Raw genomic sequence first — 20,072 nt, forward strand, 5'->3', positions numbered from 1 at the left:
CACCATATAACTAGGAATAATGCTGGTTGGCTGAGCTCAGCGGCACACTGGCTAATCTAATTCAATGTAACAATTCACCACAAAGACACAATTAGTAGGAGCCTATCTCACTAGGGACTGCTCAGTGGGTTTTAAGAGTCTCAGGATGATATACAGTAAACGCTGAATCACAAGCTTTCCCACCTTCATTAGAACAATGCGTGTGAGAAACTGGTGTGCCTTCCTACCCATTATAGACGCCGGCGGCGCTCTCGGGCAGGTCGAGGGCGGGATTATCGGAAATCTTGATGGCCTCCTGCATGGCGGCGAGCAGACCCTGACCTCCCTCTCCCCTCAGGGCGGGGCCGAAACACTCGGGACGTCTGATCAGAAGCTTCACCACCACGTTAGCATTCTCCTCCACACTCTCACCTGGAAACACAGCACAGGATTATGGACATATTTGAAGGGGGGACGTTTTAAATAGAATCTACTTTATTTTTTAGGGTTGTCCAATTCTAAGATTTAGTCAAATCTGATTAGTCAATTCTTGCATATCATCAAAATCTCTTTCTTTTTGATTATTGACTGACGCCAATTGTTTTGTGTACAGTAGGTGCAGTGCTGTCAGACTACTTGCTTTTTGTAATTGTAATTGGAACTTTGTCCTTTTTCACAATTGTTTCCCCTATAGCCAAGCCACAGACAGCTGTGTTTCGTTGCCAACTCCTAAATGTTCATAAATCGTACATATCTTAAATGTTTTGATATTGCTTCGCCTTTATTTGATTGGACTGTTGATTAAATATTTTCTTTTAGAAGTTAGCTATTCGCCCCCTCCTATTACTGTCATGGAATCAGTATGAAAGTCTACCTACCGTTGCAGAAGACGACGAACCTCAGGAAGGACAGGAAGCGCTCTCCCTCGATAGGGTTCCAGCCGAGGTCTGGGTAACCCTTAGCAAGAAGCATGGCACAACTCTGAAGACCACAGGCTGCCAGGTATGTCACCACCTACACACACACACACACACACACACACACACACACACACACACACACACACACACACACACACACACACACACACACACACACACACACACACACACACACACACACACACACACACACACACACACACACACACACACACACACACACACACACACACACACACACACACACACACACACACACACACACACACACACACACACACACACACACACACACACAGTTTCATCCCTGGGTATTATAATAGCACTCTGGCTAGAAAGCATGTGCTGAGCAAGCGTATTCAAATGGCACAAAATCGACTTCATTTTTCACTGACAAAACTTGGGTGGCATACAGTAAGGATTTTTATTTTTGTCTGAATCACTTTCACTATGCGAAAAAGTCAGATGTAAAATGAAATCATCTCAGCTGTAAATAATGCAGAGTTCCTCGATGTAATGTCACAGAATATACTTATCATTCATCTACATTTATAGGATATATTACTTTTACTAATGTTATTGTCCCAGGACATGTGTTTTGAGCTTATAGGGTTGTTTCAGTGCACTTAACCTAAATAAAAAACAAAAGATACATTCATCTAAAAGGGTTCTAACCACAATACCTTGTTGTTTAATCTCAGCATTTGACAGATCATTTGAATAAAATGTGCAATTTCAAAATCAAAAGAAAACTTTATCTACCTCAACACATAACCAAACTCTAAACTTACCACTGGTTATCTAAACAGAATGACACCCCTTAATAATCATGGTTCAAGGAATCACTTAATCACCTTTTTAAAGCAAATGTACCCATAATATGTTTGATTGTGAACTGTATCAAACCTTCTCCAGATCCGGCTCCTCCAGGGCCAGAGCCAGGCCGTTGTTGTCCATCACCGAAGAAGCTGCTACATCCAGCGGAGTGGAGCCCCGCATGGCTTCAGAAGCTACACACACACACACACACACACACACACACACACACACACACACACACACACACACACACACACACACACACACACACACACACACACACACACACACACACACACACACACACACACACACACACACACACACACACACACACACACACACACACACACACACACACACACACACACACACACACACACACACACACACACACACACACACACACACACACACACACACACACAAAACTGTATTTGTTCTGTTCTTATCAACAGGGGGCAGTCGATCTTCATATGTTACTGTTATGTGACACTCTCTCTTGCTCTCTCAGTTCAGAGCAGCAGGTAACACCATTTGTGTTATCAGCGTTAAAGTGTTAAAAGGAAAACTAAATAGTTGTATGGAATCATCCAAATTAAAAAAAAACATACTGTAGCACGTAGATGGTAAAATCCCATTACTGTAAATATTTTAGAAATGGCACTGAATTGATAATGCTATATTACTTTGGTCATATGAGACACTCAATAAGACTACAAAACAAACAAAAAGGCCATGTATGTATCAAATATTAATTATCAATATATGTATCTGTCTCTCCTCTCTAATACAATGCCACGCACTATTGCTATTAATAGTTAACAGTCAAAGAAATACTCTGATGTTTTGTAGATAATAATTTATAAGCAAGTGAATCCTTAGCGACTGAATGTGCAAAAAACCCTCGAGGCCTACATAAATTGTAATGTGTGCCGGCAACTTAGATTAAAAACCACAGCGGTAATTGGTTTGGAATAATAACTATGTTCTCTACGCAGGCAGGGTTTAACAGAACCTCAAGGCACGTCTCCGAGCACCCTGTGATTTATTGGTGCAAATATCCAAAATGTAATGTCAGGCATAACAAACTGGTGTGTTCATATTCCTCTGGTGTCCCCACACCACAAGCCCCTCTCCTCTTTCACAGGCAGGAGCGTTACAGCAGCCGTGGAGCAGTGACTCATCAGTCCTGCCCTGCATGACTAAATAACCCCCATACCTCACTTTCTGCCTCCCACTCTCCATTCTTCTCTCGCTGTGTGCTGCCTTCCTTTCTGCCCATTTCCCTATTAAACTGACATCCTGGTGTAATGTCGGTGATAAGTCTGTGTCTGCACTTCAATCGGTTGAAAAGAAACTCTGGCAACTCTTCATTTCAAGGAATATTTCACATTATTTAGAAGCAGCAAAAGGGCAACTTTTCCGTTTTGAAAAAATATGTAAATGTCAAGGAATTCATTACATGTCATTTGTTAGACGCTTTTATCCAAAGGGACTTACATACTCAATACTGTGGGCAATCCCCACAGGAGCAATTTGGGGTGAAGTGTCTCAGGGACACAACGACATGCAGACTGCAGTGGGACTCGAACTTGCTATCCCCTGATTTGAAGGCCAGCACACTAGCCACTGAGCCACAGCCTCCTCCAAATTAATTGACCTTCTCTCAAAATGTCTTTCTTTCATTTAACACCATATATTTCCTTTCTGAAAAGCATATTTTTCTTCAGTACCTCCCAATCATCCTTCATATTGACATGTTTCCATATATTTTGTAAACCTGTCTTGTCCCTCAGAATGATATACGTGAAGTGTAATTTGAGGAAAATGCCGTACGGCAACTGTCAAAAGATAATGGAGGTGTCTCATTTGAAAACTCCAGCACTTACCCAGCCCCACGCTGCTGTTCTCCAGCAGGTAGCCCAGGTGGTCAAACATGGCTTTCTGGTTCTGCCGGCTAATACGACAGAAGTAGCACAAGAAGCGACAACAGCTGGCCACCATCTTGGGAAAGGCGATCTCCTGTGGACAAAAATGGATATTTCTAGACAAAAAGAAGTTGACATGGGCAACACTAGAATTTAAAGCCCTTTAATTTGTCAAACTGCATACCTATTCTTTTTTTTCAGAATTTCGAATACTATTCATATCATGGTCTTAACCTACTGTAAAGGTCAATGTCTCCTAGACTTTTCTGCTGAGAGTTGCAGTCCATTCGTCCTTTGATGGAGGTTTCAGATAGTGTATATTCCTCTCTATGTGTCGGCACTTTCAAAAGTATTTTAAAAATGTATCCATCATGAGATTTGAGTTTGTCTGGGAATCAGCCCAGGTTTAATATAAAAACAACTTTTGTTCCTTAAATTTTAATTTTCTTCTTGCGATATCTTGCTAATAGGAAAACTTTAAGAGTGAAAAAAACAAAATATATTTTTCCACCCCTGCCTCCAGCTTTTATCCTGTTCCTGTTTACCCCCTTTGATACTCTTTCTCTTTGTAGTGACGACATGTTGTGTTGTTTGACAGCAGAACACTCCTTGAGTCAGTAAACTCAGCATGGTTTTCCAATATATCGTCCCAAATAAGCTTCTGATATCTCCAGGCAAGATTGTGTCTTCCATTTCTGTTTGACATATACAGCAGGATGCTTTTTGGAGTTTCAGACTAAATATATTTAATACAAATCTAAAACTCTTATGTATGACATTGATAAGAGATACAACACTTTCAAAGATTTGATCTAACCTTCCCTGTTGCAGGAGCTCAGACATATTTAATCTTTTCTGATACGTCTGGAGTATGCAGAGTCTTATATGCTTAACCCTGATAAAAACTTAAGGTGCAGTCAGTAAATAAAATGTATTCTCTGTTCAGAACAACGACTGGAAAATCAGTTTTACCTCTAAACTCTTTTCCATATAATACTTTTCCATTCCTAGCATCCTCATTCTAGTGTGGGTTCAGTCTAAGGTTCTCACAAATCTCACAGTGAAGACATTTCTGTCTACGCTGGAGATGAAAGGAAATTGCAAAAGGAATAGATGACAACCAGAGGGAGGGAATCCACACGTTAGCGTTGGCAAATTACACTCTGCAAATATGAACAGCACAGGAAATCTCACTCATCGTCAGAGCAGTTTCCATAAATGTTGAACTTTCAAACATGCCAAATGTTTTCCAATCCTAAAAGTCAAAGCAATTTCCTCCTCCTTAATGTTCAGCCCTGTGAAAATGCTCCCTGTGTGGCACTGCTGTGCATGATTGGGAACATTTTATTTAAGGTCTGTGTTGAAAAATAGAATTGACACTTATTGTAAGATGTGTATCATAATGTATACATTGAGGTGTAATTATAAGGGTAAATATTGCAAACACTATGCGCTTACAAGCCGTGGTAATGCCACTTTATATGGCCACAGTAAGTGAAGTGCATGTATCATGTGGCAGTAAACTGGTCAGGAATTTATGTCAGTGACGGCGTGGTGAGACTGCCGGAGTCACATGTGACGGCCTGAATGTCTCCCTGAGCTCCTTCTGTCTGAGCTTTGATTCATGCTTGGCACTGGACGCTGCATTAAATCACAACCATCTCTTTCAGCTTCTGTCAGCACTGCCCAAAAAGGACAGGCTTGAGAGGCCTCCTGTCACCCTGCCCTGCCCTGCTCTGCCCTCTCCATTACCCCTGTGGTTTTATCTGACTATTAGGTTGTTAATCTTGGCTTACTTCCCTCTGTCAGGGCCTCTCACTCAAATAATGGTAGGTAAACAACTGTGGATTCAAACCAAAAACTAAAATCCATATTAATAGATTTATGTACTTCTTTAAACTCCCCAGACTTTACTAACATGGGAGTAAGAACTTTTTAAGGGGGCAGCTGTTATGGTTCGTTAATTGAAACTTGCTTCCTTTGTCCCAAATTCAGGTTAATGGACCCCCCTTATATTAAGAGTTACTTACCAAAATACAGTCTGAATACTTGTCCAACTATTGTGTTGAATGCATTTTTTAAAACTTTTTTGTAAACAAGTAGACATGGATATGTGTACTTGTTGCCACGTTGCTGCTTTTCTAAAAAGATTACTGGCGTCTGTGGGTCAGTAGAATGAGTGTGAAACCAGAGGCAGGAATGTGTATCATGTCACCTAATGTACATTTGCATGTCAACAACTCGTAAAAGAAATGAGTACATTCACAGAGCAAGTGTCAGCTTTCTTAAGCTTAAGCTTGAACTTTTCAATCAGAATGGTTGGAAGTCATAGAGGTGCTCTGTATCATTACGTTTTAACATCAACAGCTCGTAACAGCGTGTCAGCTGACCTTGAGTTGAGATGGTTTGTCGAATTTTTTTTTGAATCACTTCGACTGGTTGATAGCACTGTTTTGAAGTGATTACAGTTCATTCACAAAATCCTTGTGGGGTCATGATTCGTACCTGCAACTTGTCTCCTCCCAGCACGTTGACCATGACCTCCATGACGGTCTCGTGCATGCCCAGCACTCGCATCAGGTTGGGATGTTGGTAGAATACTTTGTTGTTCATGATGTCACTATGACAGACAAGAAAGTCATTTGTGAAGGTCAACAGTCAAACGTCCTGAGGCAATCTATATCATAGCTTATCGAAAACAGTTTTCCAAAACTAAGCAACAATGTGTTCAATTTTGTGATGACAACTATTGAATAACGATATGTTTCACAACTCGTTAAAAAAACTTGGGAGGGAGAGAAGTCACTGCATTATTCAAAATATGTTTTCTTACCCAAGTCCATCAATCATGAGTTTCTCCTCTTCTTTGCCCATGCGTACTGACAGCAGAGACCTGATTTGACCCAGAGACACCAACAGGTTGATAGCATCCTGCACGGAGGCGGCACTGATGGTGTAGGACTTCCTCATGGTCCGGAGCAGCTCCCCGATGCCGTCGTACTGCCTCCTGAGCAGGCTGAACATCACTCGGACCAGCTCTGGGTCCTGGATGTGAGACTCTTGAGCCCAGCTGGTTATGGTCTGAGAGATCAGCTCCTTCAGGTTGGCTGGGGGACGTGAGAACATCCACACCATTAATACAGTGCAACACAATGAAACAGATTATAATTCAAGTAAATCAAATAAAAAATAGAATATCATAGAAATTGGAAGTAATTGGAATATTTATATATATATATAAGTAACAAACAGATGAATGTTATGGATGTTCATTCAAAAGGTCAGGTGTTTAACAGTCTTATGGCCTGTCGGATGAAACTGGCAAAGTAAAGATCGTGTATCTGTGGCTGATAGTTTAGTGAGGTGATGATCAAACCACCACTTTTCCAACTCTTAGCATTTCATGTTGTTAGAAAATACTGACATGAAAAGTCAAAATGCCGAGTCTAAAATCTTATCTAAGATCTGCTCCAGGTGCCATCACGCACTGCATCATTTCAACACATTGGTAAGAGGGAAACGCGTTGTTCAACCCACAGTTAAGTCCATCACTCATCAGTGAAATAGCAACGCCTCCCCTCAAACTTGTATTCCTGGAGTTAGTCGAAGTATAAAAGGTTAGGGTATCATTGACTTTATAGCCCCTATAATTGGCTTATTCTCCAAACTTTTCACACTCTGGAAGAAAATGTATTTGACCGTTTCCAAGGACTTTTAAGAAACAGCTGTGGGCTCTGTTCCCAAGGCACCTGAGAAAGGCTTTTCTTTTTTGAAACAATGACATGTCTCTACCTCGTGCATTTAAAGATAGAACACGAGATAGATATAAAGAGACAGTTGAAGATTAAACACTAGGGGAGAAAACACAAGAAACAAATTGTTAAGGCTGGGCGATCCTTTGACACTGAGTTTTAAGGTCTCATGAATCTTTAATCTCACACAACAACAACATCAATAAAATAAAACAAGGCACCAATAGTGGCCGATGACACCTGGGAAAACAGATGCTCACACAGGGGATTGGGATGCCAGCCTTGGAAAGAGGAATAAGAATTTGATTCGAGAGATACAATTAAGTTCTTATGGGACCCTAGTGACAGCCTGTGTCTGAAAAACAATCAACAACAAATGCTTTGTGTTTACTTTCCTAAAAATGTGTGTTAATGGCAATTAAGTTGAACTTGGCACACTGACAGAGGAACTCAGTGAACTGCAGCGATGCACAAAGAGGCTGGGGCTAACCGTCTGAATGATAACATTGTAATTCCAAAGCTATCGCTGAACTTTTGGTGTTTGAGTCAAACAGTCTTAACATCTGTGTGGCAAATAAAGGGTCAGATTCAAGCAGAATCCCAATGAGAGACGGATACAGAGAGAGAGAGAGAGAGAGAGAGAGAGAGAGAGAGAGAGAGAGAGAGAGAGAGAGAGAGAGAGAGAGAGAGAGAGAGAGAGAGAGAGAGAGAGAGTGCTGCCCTGAAGGTGAATGTCTCACCTCAATTCACACCTGCTCTGCGTTATCTCAAACACTGACTACCATGGGAGTCTTCACTAACACAAAAAACGATCCTGACTTCAAGCTAATCTGTAAATGACCACAAACAGTCAATATGGAGCTATCTATAAAAATGTTTCATAGCTACTCCAAAATGTGGTTTTAGCAAAGACAAAACACTGGCTGTGCTGTTCTGTTGATTGTAGATGCTGCGTCATGTAACATTGAATGATGGCCGAGCAGTAATAATTGTAATCCCAAAGAAAAAGTGGTTCGATGGATTTTCCTGTTCCTCAGATTATACACTAGGAAGCTGATACTAAATGTACATATTAGACATTAATATATATATCTTTTAAAATGTAGAATTGGTTGGAAAAGGAGTAACTTGTTTAAGCAATCATCATTTAATATATCTACTTCTATATGATCTAAATCTGGTGTAATCTCGCTCAATCATCCTGAATCACATCATCGGTCCGCTTCTCTGAAACTTTTCAATAATGCAGGCTAGGTGTGGGAGGTTGGAGTAAGGCATTACAATTTAAAGCAGAGTCCTGCGGTGTAGATGTCCATTAGTCCTCCATTATTGGAAACAGAACATAGCCATGCTTTCAGTAAAGGGCAGCAGAAGGGAATATTGAAACCATTGACCCCAGGTCCAAGCTGAAGACGTGTTAAACCAGAACCCAGGCAGTACTGTATGTGTGTGCTGTGTGATTTATGATGGATACATCTGTACCCATTTCAAGGCTTTCCAATAGCAATGTAATGAAAAATGTGGAACACCAAAGAAAGATTTAAAATGCGTTACGGTTTGCTGCTTTTCCATCAAACCACATTGAGGCTCTCGATACCATCAGTGGCAAGATTATGCAACAACGGTTCAATCCCGTCCAAGCTGTGTAGCCCTGAGATAAAAGTTGAATTGAGAAATTGCTACCTGTATCATCCTATGCAATAAGAATCCAAGTATCCACCAATGTTAGTTGAAAAGATTGTAAAAATGTGTGTTTGTAGTTAGCTTTACCACATCTGAATGCTATTGGAATGAGTTGAACAGGATAGTGTGTTGGACAGCTCATTTGTAAAGCATCAAGCAATTACTGAATACTTCAGATGTTAATTTGTCTCTGCATCTGGCTCCTAATCTTTTAGATTTACGGTAGATTGAAAAAAAAAAAACAGCTGTGCTTTTTTGTAGTTTAGAGTGACTTACTGGGAGCGGCCTGCTCCTGCTCAGTGGGTTCTGCCTCAGGTTTCTGGGGCGGACCTTTGATCTTGTAGAGCAAAGCGAGCAGACGGCCTTTTATCGAAGTGTCCTGCTCTTCCTCTTCCTCCTCTATGGGAATTCCTGCAAGGGGAAACACATTTCTGTCAGTGAGTTGTTCTGGCCTTCAGTCACAACTATTAGAAAAGTGGCTCAATCTAGTATGTTAAGACGCCATATGGTGGTGTTGATTGTGGTGCCAATACTAGATCATGCCAACCACATGTGACTGGTAGCCTCCATTTCACACCAGGCATAATCAGTGGCGGCTGCAGAGTATTTGTGTTGGGTAATCTATGGTAGGGCTAACCCATGCAGTGGTGGGGCTCAAGTCAGTATTTGCAATGTAATTACATACACGCTATATCGCCCCTCTTGACAGTGAAAAACGCTGTGAGGTTTAGATTATTTCCCTGTCTCAATCAAAATTGAACTGTATGAAATAAAACGGCACATTTGTCTTGTAGTAAATAAAAAGGGATCAATGTGAACGTGACGTATGATAGCACACGTTGAAGATCCAATGGGGATACTGAATGGCAGTTCCGACTGATCTCAATCAGTAAGGCATGACGCAGACCCAACGTTTCTTTGCTCTGATTGGCTGTAGGTCTGTTCAAATTGCATTCTGAGGCATTTTGATCTGACCGCGGCCGCGCTGATATTATAACGCGAGAGAATATACACACCGTTAGTGTACAAAACTCCCCCACTACTTAGACTATTCCTTGCACCCCTCTTCGATCATAAACCCGAATGGTCTCAACCATATTGCATCAGTAACGTGCACTTGTTGTAACAGCAGGATCAGTTTGTGTGCTGTGGACACGACCCGTATATTTTCGCAAGCCCTGTTCTCAACATTTTGCTTATTATTTAATTGAATTTGCTGACTTTAACATCATTTTTCATGGTGGGGCTAAGGCATTTCTTGGTATGGCTGTAGCCTACCCCAGCCATACCCTGGCGCCGCCACTTCATACAGTACAACACAAAAATCACTCACTGTGTCTTGTTATTTAAGTCAAGAATCAAGAAGAATCACTTTGTGTGAGAAGATATCTTCAGTTTCTAATAAATAAAATGAGAATTTGCCTAGTCAGTTAAATGATTTAAAAATATAACTCACTAAGCAGTTTATGGAAATTGCAAAACAGCAAAACAATATTCGGTTAATTCTCTTTGGCAGGAATATAGTTTATGTGCCTGTATTAGACAGTTTTATTATGTGTATATCATTTCTTAAAAGCCTGCAAATTAGCCTCTCCAGAAGTCCTTTATGCCATGCATGGGCTGCAATGTATTACATTATTCTCATACAGAATATTAACATATATTAATCAACATCAACAATATTTGTAAAGTATAAAACCGAGCTCGCAGTGGGACTCTACCACAGTGCAGTCGCAATTCTTCATGGAAGATGTTGAGCTCTTCCTGGATCTCCTCCGGACAGGGGCAGTCCTCCCCTGCACTGAAATTCAGCAGGATATTGATCTGCAGGAAAAAGACACACATATCAATAAGGTTAAAAGGAGAGTGTTGGGAATGGAATATAAACATATTTTAGATAGCAGGAGGGATGAGGAGGAGGGAGAAAAAGGCATAAAGAATGATGGCACACACAGAGAGAAGCACCATTAATATTCGGAGCCATAACTCAATAGCAGAAACCTGCGTAGTCTCCTACAGTGAGAGAGGCAGAAACTTCAAATAGTATCTGTCTGATCAATGACGTGAGGAATAGTATGAAGGTTTTTTGAAAAGTATACACATATGAGATGATTTACTAATTGCTTAAATGGTTAATTATTCTAACTGCTATGTTTGCTGTATGTCACAAGCTAACTATAAAACAGACTAAATATACATGAGCTGCTTCCCCGGGCTAAGGCAAATGCAAAGTCCAGTTTAGGCTTTTCTGATGTCTATTCCTGGCAGGGCTTTTTAATAAACCATGGAAGGAACATACAGCAGTCTTTGCCTAGAGTATACACCTGCTGCTGACCACTACCCCAGCTAGCGGGGAACGTTCTCACAACTTTGGCTAACGTTACCTACAGGTTCTAATAAGGTTTTAAAGAAACGTTTTAATCTGATGTTCAGAGAACCTTTTTAGGATGTTTATTTTTTCAAATAATGTTCCTAGAAGGTTTAAGGCTAACTAAGACATAACGTTTTAACTGCAACATTCAGAGGATGTTTCGAGGAGGTTATTGAGGCCTGAGATGACAGAAAGTGTTTTATAAAATGTTCCTTTAATGTGATATGTTAACAAAGGTGGAACGTTTTGCCTGAAACATTCTAAGGACGTGTTTTGGACGTTGTTGGGGTAACACATTAAAGATGTTCTTTATGAAACGTTCCCTCAATGTTACATGATAACCAAAGAAGAACATTTTGAAAGCAACATTTGGATAATGTTTTCAGGAGGTTATTCTTTTTGTATAAAATGTTCCTGTGATGCAAAATATTAACAGGGTCATGGTCAACGTCAGATTTATTTGCAGTGCGCTTTAAAAAAACAAACTTGTTGCATTTGTTTGAAAAGGATGTTTAAAAACAATCTGATCGTCACCACATTTTCCTTTTTTAAAAAAAAACAAGCACGTAATTCATGATATTGCATGTTTGCGTAGGCATGTCTGAGTTCCCAGCTAGAAATTGTTGGTTGTTTGTTACCATTCATTGTTCTAGGAATGGTTTCATCTAGAAGTTTTATTTTGGTTCCAAGAATGTACTTCTGAAAGGTAGGATAACGTTCTCTAAAACATTCTTAAAATGTTTGGTGATTTGTTTGAACATTATACCCCAAGTGTTTTTGTTGTTTATGCACATATCTCTATTGTGATACGGATCGAGTAACACTTAGAAAACCAAAGACAGACATATCGAAGAACGGACCGACTATCACTGCCCGTCCCTGAAATCCCTGTTAGTGTTTGGATGTGTTTCTTTCTACTGTGTGTGTGTCTCTCTCTCTGCCTGCTGGTCTGCTCTACACGGCTGGGAGCAATCTCCAATCAACCACACCTGCAACCTGCTCGTCAGCCACACTATGAAAGCCTGCAGCCCGCACTCATTCCCTGCCGGATTGTTGCCTTGAACGGTTTGTTGCGTGCCGCTCTAGCTTTTTGCCAGCGTATTCTTTGACAACTTTGCCTGCTTTTGCCTTACACTTATTTTTGTGTCCCTCCCAGGAGGAATCCAAGGCCTTCCACACTCCCAAGACCAGCTGGGCCTTTCCACCCTGGAACAACTGTTTCTCACTGCTGCCGTAACCAACCTCCACTCCCAGCTCCCATTTTTCTAATAAACAAATGTTACTTTCACCAGCTGATTCCGAGTCATCCTTTTACATGTGTTAATAGTCAAATTTCAATAGTTAAGTAAACTATCATAATCATCCTAATGAACACAGTGGTCAGTCCACTTGCCCAGGAATTTTGAGTTGAAAAATTACAGGAATATTATGTCTTATAAAATATATATTATATATAAAATGTAACATATTTTAATAAACTGTTACCACAGAACATTTGCATAATGTTTTAAACATAAAGCATGTTATCCTTCTCTAAAATAATAACATTCTGGCAACATAAAAAAATCTAACTTGCAGCTGAAAACATTTTAAGAACAGTAGGGCATAATGTTTTAAGAATGTTTTTAGAGAATGTTATCCTACCTTTCAGAAGAACATTCTGGGAACCAAGATAAAAGCTTCTGCTGAAAACGTTTTAAGAATAGTAGGGCATAATGTTCTAACAATGTTATCAAAAACATTTTAGGAAGGTTATCACCAAACATTTAAAGAATGTTTTTAGAGAATGTTATACTACCTTTCAGAAGAACATTCTGGGAACCAAACAAAAACTTCCCGCTGAAAACGCTTTAAGAACAGTAGGGCATAATGTTCTAACAATGTTATCACCAAACATTTTAAGAATGTTTTTAGAGAACGTTATCCTACCTTTCAGAAGAACGTTCTGGGAACCAAAAGAAAACTTTGCGCTGAAAACATTCCTAGAACAATGAATGTAACATTCTCAGAATGTTTTTAGAACCAAACATTTCTAGCTGGGACTCTACTTATTCCTCAGAGATCAGAGGGTAGCTGTAGGGCTGTGATTAAGGGTGTACGGCTCAGAGAAAGAGCAATTAGTAGAACATGAAAGCTTTGCAGTGGTGCAGATCTCACTGCTGTGTTGCAGGGACTCTTCTCAGCACAAGAGCAAAGGATCCGAACACAAACAGAACAGAGACGGCTGGTACTTTCTTGCTAATGGGCAGGAAGAATAATGTTGTACCCCTCTCTTCCTTTCTACTCTGAGACACACCGAAAGAGATATGGATGTTGAACGGGGACAGCTCATTAGCTACAAAGATCTGAGCTCCTGGCTCTTCAGTGTGCTGACACAGGTATTACACACAGGGCTGAAGAACACTGAAAACAGGGCCGTAAGGGAGAACTGAGATCAGAGGAAATGCTTTACTCTGTGTCATAGTTAACCAATAAGCAGCAAGAGGAAATACTCAATCACATGGTCACATTGATTTTGAAAAGTATGGGTTTCCATCTTCAAAGAGTTACAACGATAGTATAATTGCGAGCTTGTCATTCACTTAATCTCCATTACTCGTGGTATAAAAACATAAGTGGAGATAAACACATTTATATTGGCCCATTTAATGGTTATCCATTACAAAAATCTATCGTATATTGTATCCCAATTATGGACTACACGACTCACTGGTGAGTGAATGTGGATCAAAAATAAAAGGTGTCTGCCCCCAGAGTGCCCACTGCCCTGATGGCAAAGCACAAGGAAACCTGAGTCTGACCTCTTAGACGAGAAAAAGGCAGATTGCTTCAACATCTGCTATCAGTATCAGTACAAACCCTCAGGAGATTATTTTGGTCTGATAGTTTCAGATAGCACAGACAGCACCAAAGTTGGTAAACAGGTATTTCTTATAAGGTAACATTTTGTGTTGTTACACTTAATACTATTTTTGGTTTATTGAAACCTGTTCGGAACATTGCATTCAATTTCAAGTCCAATTTGAAAAAGAGATGTTGTTTTTAAAGTTTCCCACACAATGAACGAGTGCTGCATTAAACTTCGACGAAGTGTAATGCAAATTGCCGCAAAAACTATTTTGGACTCTTAAATGTCAGCTGTTTAACTTTCGATGCACGGTCAACTCACTCAAAGTTCAATTTAGCCTCACATGGCCCAATGTACCCTTTGGGAAAACCAGCTGGAAATAAAGTTAAAGCTGGGGGGGGGGGATCTTTTACTTGTAATTGAACGTCCGTTGCATTCAAGCCGCTGCCAAATGGGTTCATATAATGCTGAATAAGCACACCGCTGCCAGGAAAAGCTCTCTGCATTTCGTCGTATAAAGGTGTTATATATTCCAGAAACTTAGCTTTCGCCTTACAGCTAGCTGCTATTCTGTCGCTATCATCTCTCCCATATGGTAATTACTTTTTTCCTGCTAGAGGGGGGGAGAGAAAAGTTAGGAGACAACGAAAAGGCATCCTAGGAAACAACAAAACCCTGTGCTCCGGTCTAGTTCTCTGTCCCAGTCGAGGTTATTGATTATTTTCACCTCAAAGGCTCAGAGTGATTTTTGGGGGGTTTGGTTCCTTTAATACCTCGAACCACCTTGAACATAAATCACATCTCAAACAGGTTGTAAACTGTTCTCCTAGTTTGTTGTTTCCACTGCAGTATGGTACCTGCTCATGTGGGGGTGAACGAAACTCTTTGGTCTTCTTGGCAGTGACGGCGGCGGACATTTCGAACGCCAGCATCAGCTCGTTGTAGCGGAACTTCTGGTTGTACTGCAGCTTGGACACGAAGTCGTCTGAGAAGGACACGATGGACTCGATGCGGTGCTTCAGCTCACAGTCACAGAAGTAGTGCAGCAGCTCGCACATCTGGAAAGGAGACGTTATTCAGCGAGGATGGCAATCTAGAGTACATCGAGAAGTTCCAGTGTCTCTTTCTAACTGTCTCTGAAACGGTTGATGTGCTTTTTTAAACAGGATCTTCATATAAACTGACTTTTTTCTGTTAAACAGGAAGAAAACTCACATATTATTGAATCTCCAAGAAATTATCTGCGCCCATTTTCATAATGCACGGAATAAAGCTTTGACTCTTTGTCATTGATAGGAGCATTAGTATTCAAGCACTGCCTTCCTGTAGCACTCACGCAGTCACTTCTCTGGGAGATATAACTCATAAAGCCACTGGATTCCTTATAAAAGAGGAATAAGTGAAGCAAATAAGATGGGGGGGGTTTCAATCGAATGAAATCTTAGAATATGAATCGATGGACTTATGGTTATATGTAACGATGTCCAATTGAATGGCTGAAATGTGTTGTGCATGTTTTCACTCTGTTTATCATCACCTGGCGTTTGACGGGCTCGGGCAGAGACTTCGCCAGCAGACCTTTGATGAGCGGTTTGCTGTCTTTAGTCTCGTCCTCTCCCGCCTCCACAGCCTTCTCCTCGTTCTTGCTCACTTCCTCTTTCTGCCCCGCCACGGCCACCTCGTCCCCCTTGGCGTCCTCGCCCTCCTTGGCCTCTCCGAACACGTTGGGAGCGATCAGGAGGAGGATGATCCTCACCTCCTCGCTGGTCAGGACTCCCATGGTTAACAGCGTTCCTGTCAGCTTCAGGATGGGGACGAACTGGTACTCCACGCTGCCGCCCACCGGGTCTCGGATGTGCGTTCCTCCGCCCTGCACTGCCTCGGTGAGCATGCTGATGGCCTTCTCCTTCAGGCTGCCCAGAGGGATCTCCGGGCTGTACAGGTACTGCTGGCGCCTCGTGTTGATGATGCCGACGGGCGAGAAGTTAACTCGAGGTTTGAGAGAGGTGCTCAGGTCCACGCCAGGCAGCGAGTGCCGCTTGGACTCGTCAGGGAACAGTTTGATGGAGCGAGTCTCCGCGGTAACAGGGATGATGAACTCGTTGTTCATCATTAGGCGAGCCTCCTTTGCCGTTTCAAGATGGATGCTGGCAACGAGAAAAATAACGAGTTCAATCATCATACACATCTGGAGGCGTAGGCCATTATGCTTATCAGGAAATAACCATTTAGTATTGTAGTTCTAAAAATAAGCTCCCTAAGTGGTATAAATGTGCAATTACTAAGATTTGTATAACCCCACAGCACAGAATTACAATAATGCATCTGTGGGAGGTGACAGGGCTGTTGATCAATACCAGTAAGTCAGCAATTATGTGACAAATTACAGAGACACCGAGTTCACAAACACAATGTGGTTCATAATAATAGTTTTGAAAACAAAAGTCTCCAGCCACGGGGATGTTAACACCCTCTTTTAATGATGTTTGTTTGGTGATAATGGAAGAAAGCACTTTGTCTTGAAAGTATCAGGGGACATTTATAATGTAGGATTTATACTAATTATGTGCATCTGCGGTTCAGCTGAGAATTGACTGTGACATTATGTGAGGAAATGAGAGGCGGGATTATACATGATGACATCGAGGTATAATTGAGATTAATTATGAATAATTTATTTTGTGGTCTTGTGTGCAGCTTAGACACATTTGAGTAAAGTGTGCTGGAGTTGATGTTGTGATAATTCATAATACTAGCATCGTTCATCATTTACGGTATATCTCTTATTAATACAAATATTTCAAACGATTTCTTCTCTTATTGTTTAAATGCAGACAAAACTATTTAATTTCCCAAACTGCAGGAAAAATGATTATAATGTTATATTTAAAACAACTGCAAACACCACACCTGATGAGGACATTGTAGAAGCCCTCCCTCAGCATGCCAGACAGGTACTGGTTGTCGATGGTGTAGAGGAGCTGTGATTGGTCCAAGTGGCTGCAGAGGGCGTGAGCAACGCGGGTGTTTCCCAGCGCACAGAGGGCACTGTACAGCTTCAGAGTGTGGTAGTGGAACTTTCTCAGGTCTTCAAGCTCCGATAACTCCAGGATGTCCAAACACCTGGAAGAAAGAAGGAAACGAATGGGTTAATGGAGAAATATTTATACTATTTAAACTGCATATTACCCAACACCAAGATGAATTCATGCCCAACATGGTGGCAAAGTGCTTGTAACTGCACCTACTAATCTAAAAGACTGAAGTTGTTTTATTATTTTACTTTTAGCATCAATATAATCACCAAATCAAAACCACATAACCTTTGAGACAGGGAACGTTCAGTGAACAACCAGACCATGAAAGGAAAGCATTAAACACACTATACATTACTGAGTGACATAGGTGGGATTTCAAATCTGCAACTGACAACATGAGAGTTTATGGGAAATGTGCTCCTAATACTAACAACACAATGCCATTTGATTGAGGCAGAATGTATGTATTATTATAGTGTTTCAAAGTGTGATTATCAAGGTATTCAAAAGAACTGCATTTCATTATTAATGCCTTTCAAAAGTCCCCACCACTTTTCAGTTTCCTTTTCCTAGATAATGTAAGTACTTCATAACATTGTATACACAGCATCTGCAGCAGAAGAAGGTGATTACAGCTTATGTTCTAAGGCAACATGGCATCCATGCTGCACACCTGTTCTCCTCAGGAATATGCACGGCCATCATCTCCAGCGGCTCCAGACACTGCACCACCCAGCCGTGCCTCTCGCTGACCCGAGCCGCCTCCACCCTGAGGAAGGTGTTCGGCATGCGGCTCCACAGCACGGCCACGATGGTCTGCACATCCAGGCGCGGCGGGCACTGCGGCACCGGGTTCCTGCTCTCGCTCTTAAATATGGCAGACGAGAGCGGCATTGCATCCTGGGAGCAGAGGGAGAAGACGGAAATCATATACAGGGAGAATATTTGATAAAAGGTAAACAATGTTAACGAATGAATGGAACAGGTGCTTTCGGATACACACCTTGATCTTGACAAATTCAAACTGGAAGAGGTTTGCACTGGTGGGGCGTACGAACACAGCTGGGAACAGCTTGGTGTTTGGCTCCACCTGAAACAAAACAAAGCTCAGTCATTAACATCAGAGATTTAATCATTTCGATTCATGGGATTTATCAAGACATTGAATTGAAACAAAGTCAGCTCTGAAGGCAAGGCAAGTTTCTTTTTATATAGCACCTTTCAACACGAGGCAATTCAAAGTGCTTTACAAAAATGAAAGAAATTAAGAGCATTAAGAAACATATTATAAAATGATATCTCGAAACACTCATCTAAAAGCAAAGATAATCAAAGTTACAGTGCAGTTTAAGATATGAATATATCAATTAAAAGCAAAAAGAAAAGTCTTCAGCCTGGATTTCAAAGTAGTCAGAGTTGCAGCGGACCGGCAGGTTTCTGGGAGTTTGTTCCAGATATTTGGAGCATAATAACTGAACGCTGCTTCTCCATGTTTAATTCTGACTCTGGGGACAGAAAGCTGACCAGTCCCTGAAGACCTGAGAGATCTGGATGGTTCATAATTTAGCAGGAGATCGGAAATGTATTTTGGGCCTAAACCATTCACAGCTTTATAAACCAGCAGCAGTATTTTGAAATCTATTCTTTGACACACAGGAAGCCAGTGTAAAGGCTTCAGAACAGGAGTGATGTGATCCACTTTCTTAGTGTCAGTGAGGACTCGAGCAGCAGCGTTCTGAATCAGCTGCAGCTTTCTAATGGATTTTTTAGTGAGACCTGTGAAGACACCATTACAGTAGTCCAGTCTACTGAAGATTAAAGCATGGACACGTTTTTCCAAATCCTGCTGTGACATTAGTCTTTTAATCCTACAGTAGATATGTTCTTTAGGTGATACAGTAGTAGGCTGATTTAGTAACTGTTTTAAAGTGACTGTTGAAGCTCAGCTCTGAAGTAACGTATAAGTGGAATCTACGCTCAGCATTGTGCTCCTTCTAGTGTCTGTTCTGGTTTCAAATCCAACACATTTCACAAGGCTTTTTCGCCTCTAAGCTCAGGGCTTAGCTGGAGTTCTGAATGGAAGTTGAATAACTATCCATTGGTGAACTGATGACAGCCATTTACGACAAAAGACAAATACAAAAGGAGCTAAAACAACTGAAAGCATAACAAGACGGAAAGCTTTGAATCAAGTTTAAGCCCCTGGAATCCCTCAGAAGGCTTCCTTCTTTTATATCTATTTGAAATTCATGAAGAAAGAAAAAAGACAATAACAGAGATACAGAAGTGAAGAAAACTTGGGAGATAGATCATCTAAAGGCATCATTTTGTCGTCTAGTCAGGTATTCGATTTCATTTGTTGAACTGGGAGATGAGCGAGGCGAGGCGAGGATTACTGAGCAGATGTCTCTCCTTAGGGAGACTCTTGGATTGAAAACCAATGAGAATTTAATGGTGTATTTTCCTAACAGCCTTTCTGCAGGGCTAATTTACTGCAGTGCAAATGTGTTCGAATCACCCAAAGGGAAGAAAGAGGGGAGAGTGTTTGTTTTAAATGTGTGTGTGCAGGCGATACAATTATGCCTGAGTGACAAAGATTTTAAACAAAACACTCAAAAGTTCCCAATCTCCGAATGTAATAGTGTTGAGAAGTAGTATGCAGAATTTTAACAACATTTAAATATGTTTTCTCCAGATTGAAAAGACAATT

The 20,072-nt window shown here is 41.0% G+C and overlaps 1 protein-coding gene across 1 annotated transcript in view; it reads right to left on the reverse strand.

The window, feature by feature from the left end:
* The window catches only part of ryr3 (ryanodine receptor 3), a gene marked incomplete at its 5' end in the record, with an annotated part of 124,643 nt that overhangs the window by 44,872 nt on the left and 59,699 nt on the right, over positions 1–20,072 (reverse strand). The window contains 13 exon segments of the mRNA XM_079643761.1: positions 228–411; positions 858–993; positions 1,827–1,930; positions 3,632–3,764; positions 6,176–6,290; positions 6,504–6,777; positions 9,382–9,516; positions 10,827–10,929; positions 15,182–15,382; positions 15,862–16,471; positions 17,235–17,447; positions 18,036–18,262; positions 18,366–18,452. Coding sequence (XP_079499887.1) covers positions 228–411; positions 858–993; positions 1,827–1,930; positions 3,632–3,764; positions 6,176–6,290; positions 6,504–6,777; positions 9,382–9,516; positions 10,827–10,929; positions 15,182–15,382; positions 15,862–16,471; positions 17,235–17,447; positions 18,036–18,262; positions 18,366–18,452 — 2,522 coding nt within the window.

This window comes from Notothenia rossii, assembly GCF_949606895.1.
Source record: "Notothenia rossii genome assembly, chromosome: 8".
NCBI classification, from domain to species: domain Eukaryota; kingdom Metazoa; phylum Chordata; class Actinopteri; order Perciformes; family Nototheniidae; genus Notothenia; species Notothenia rossii.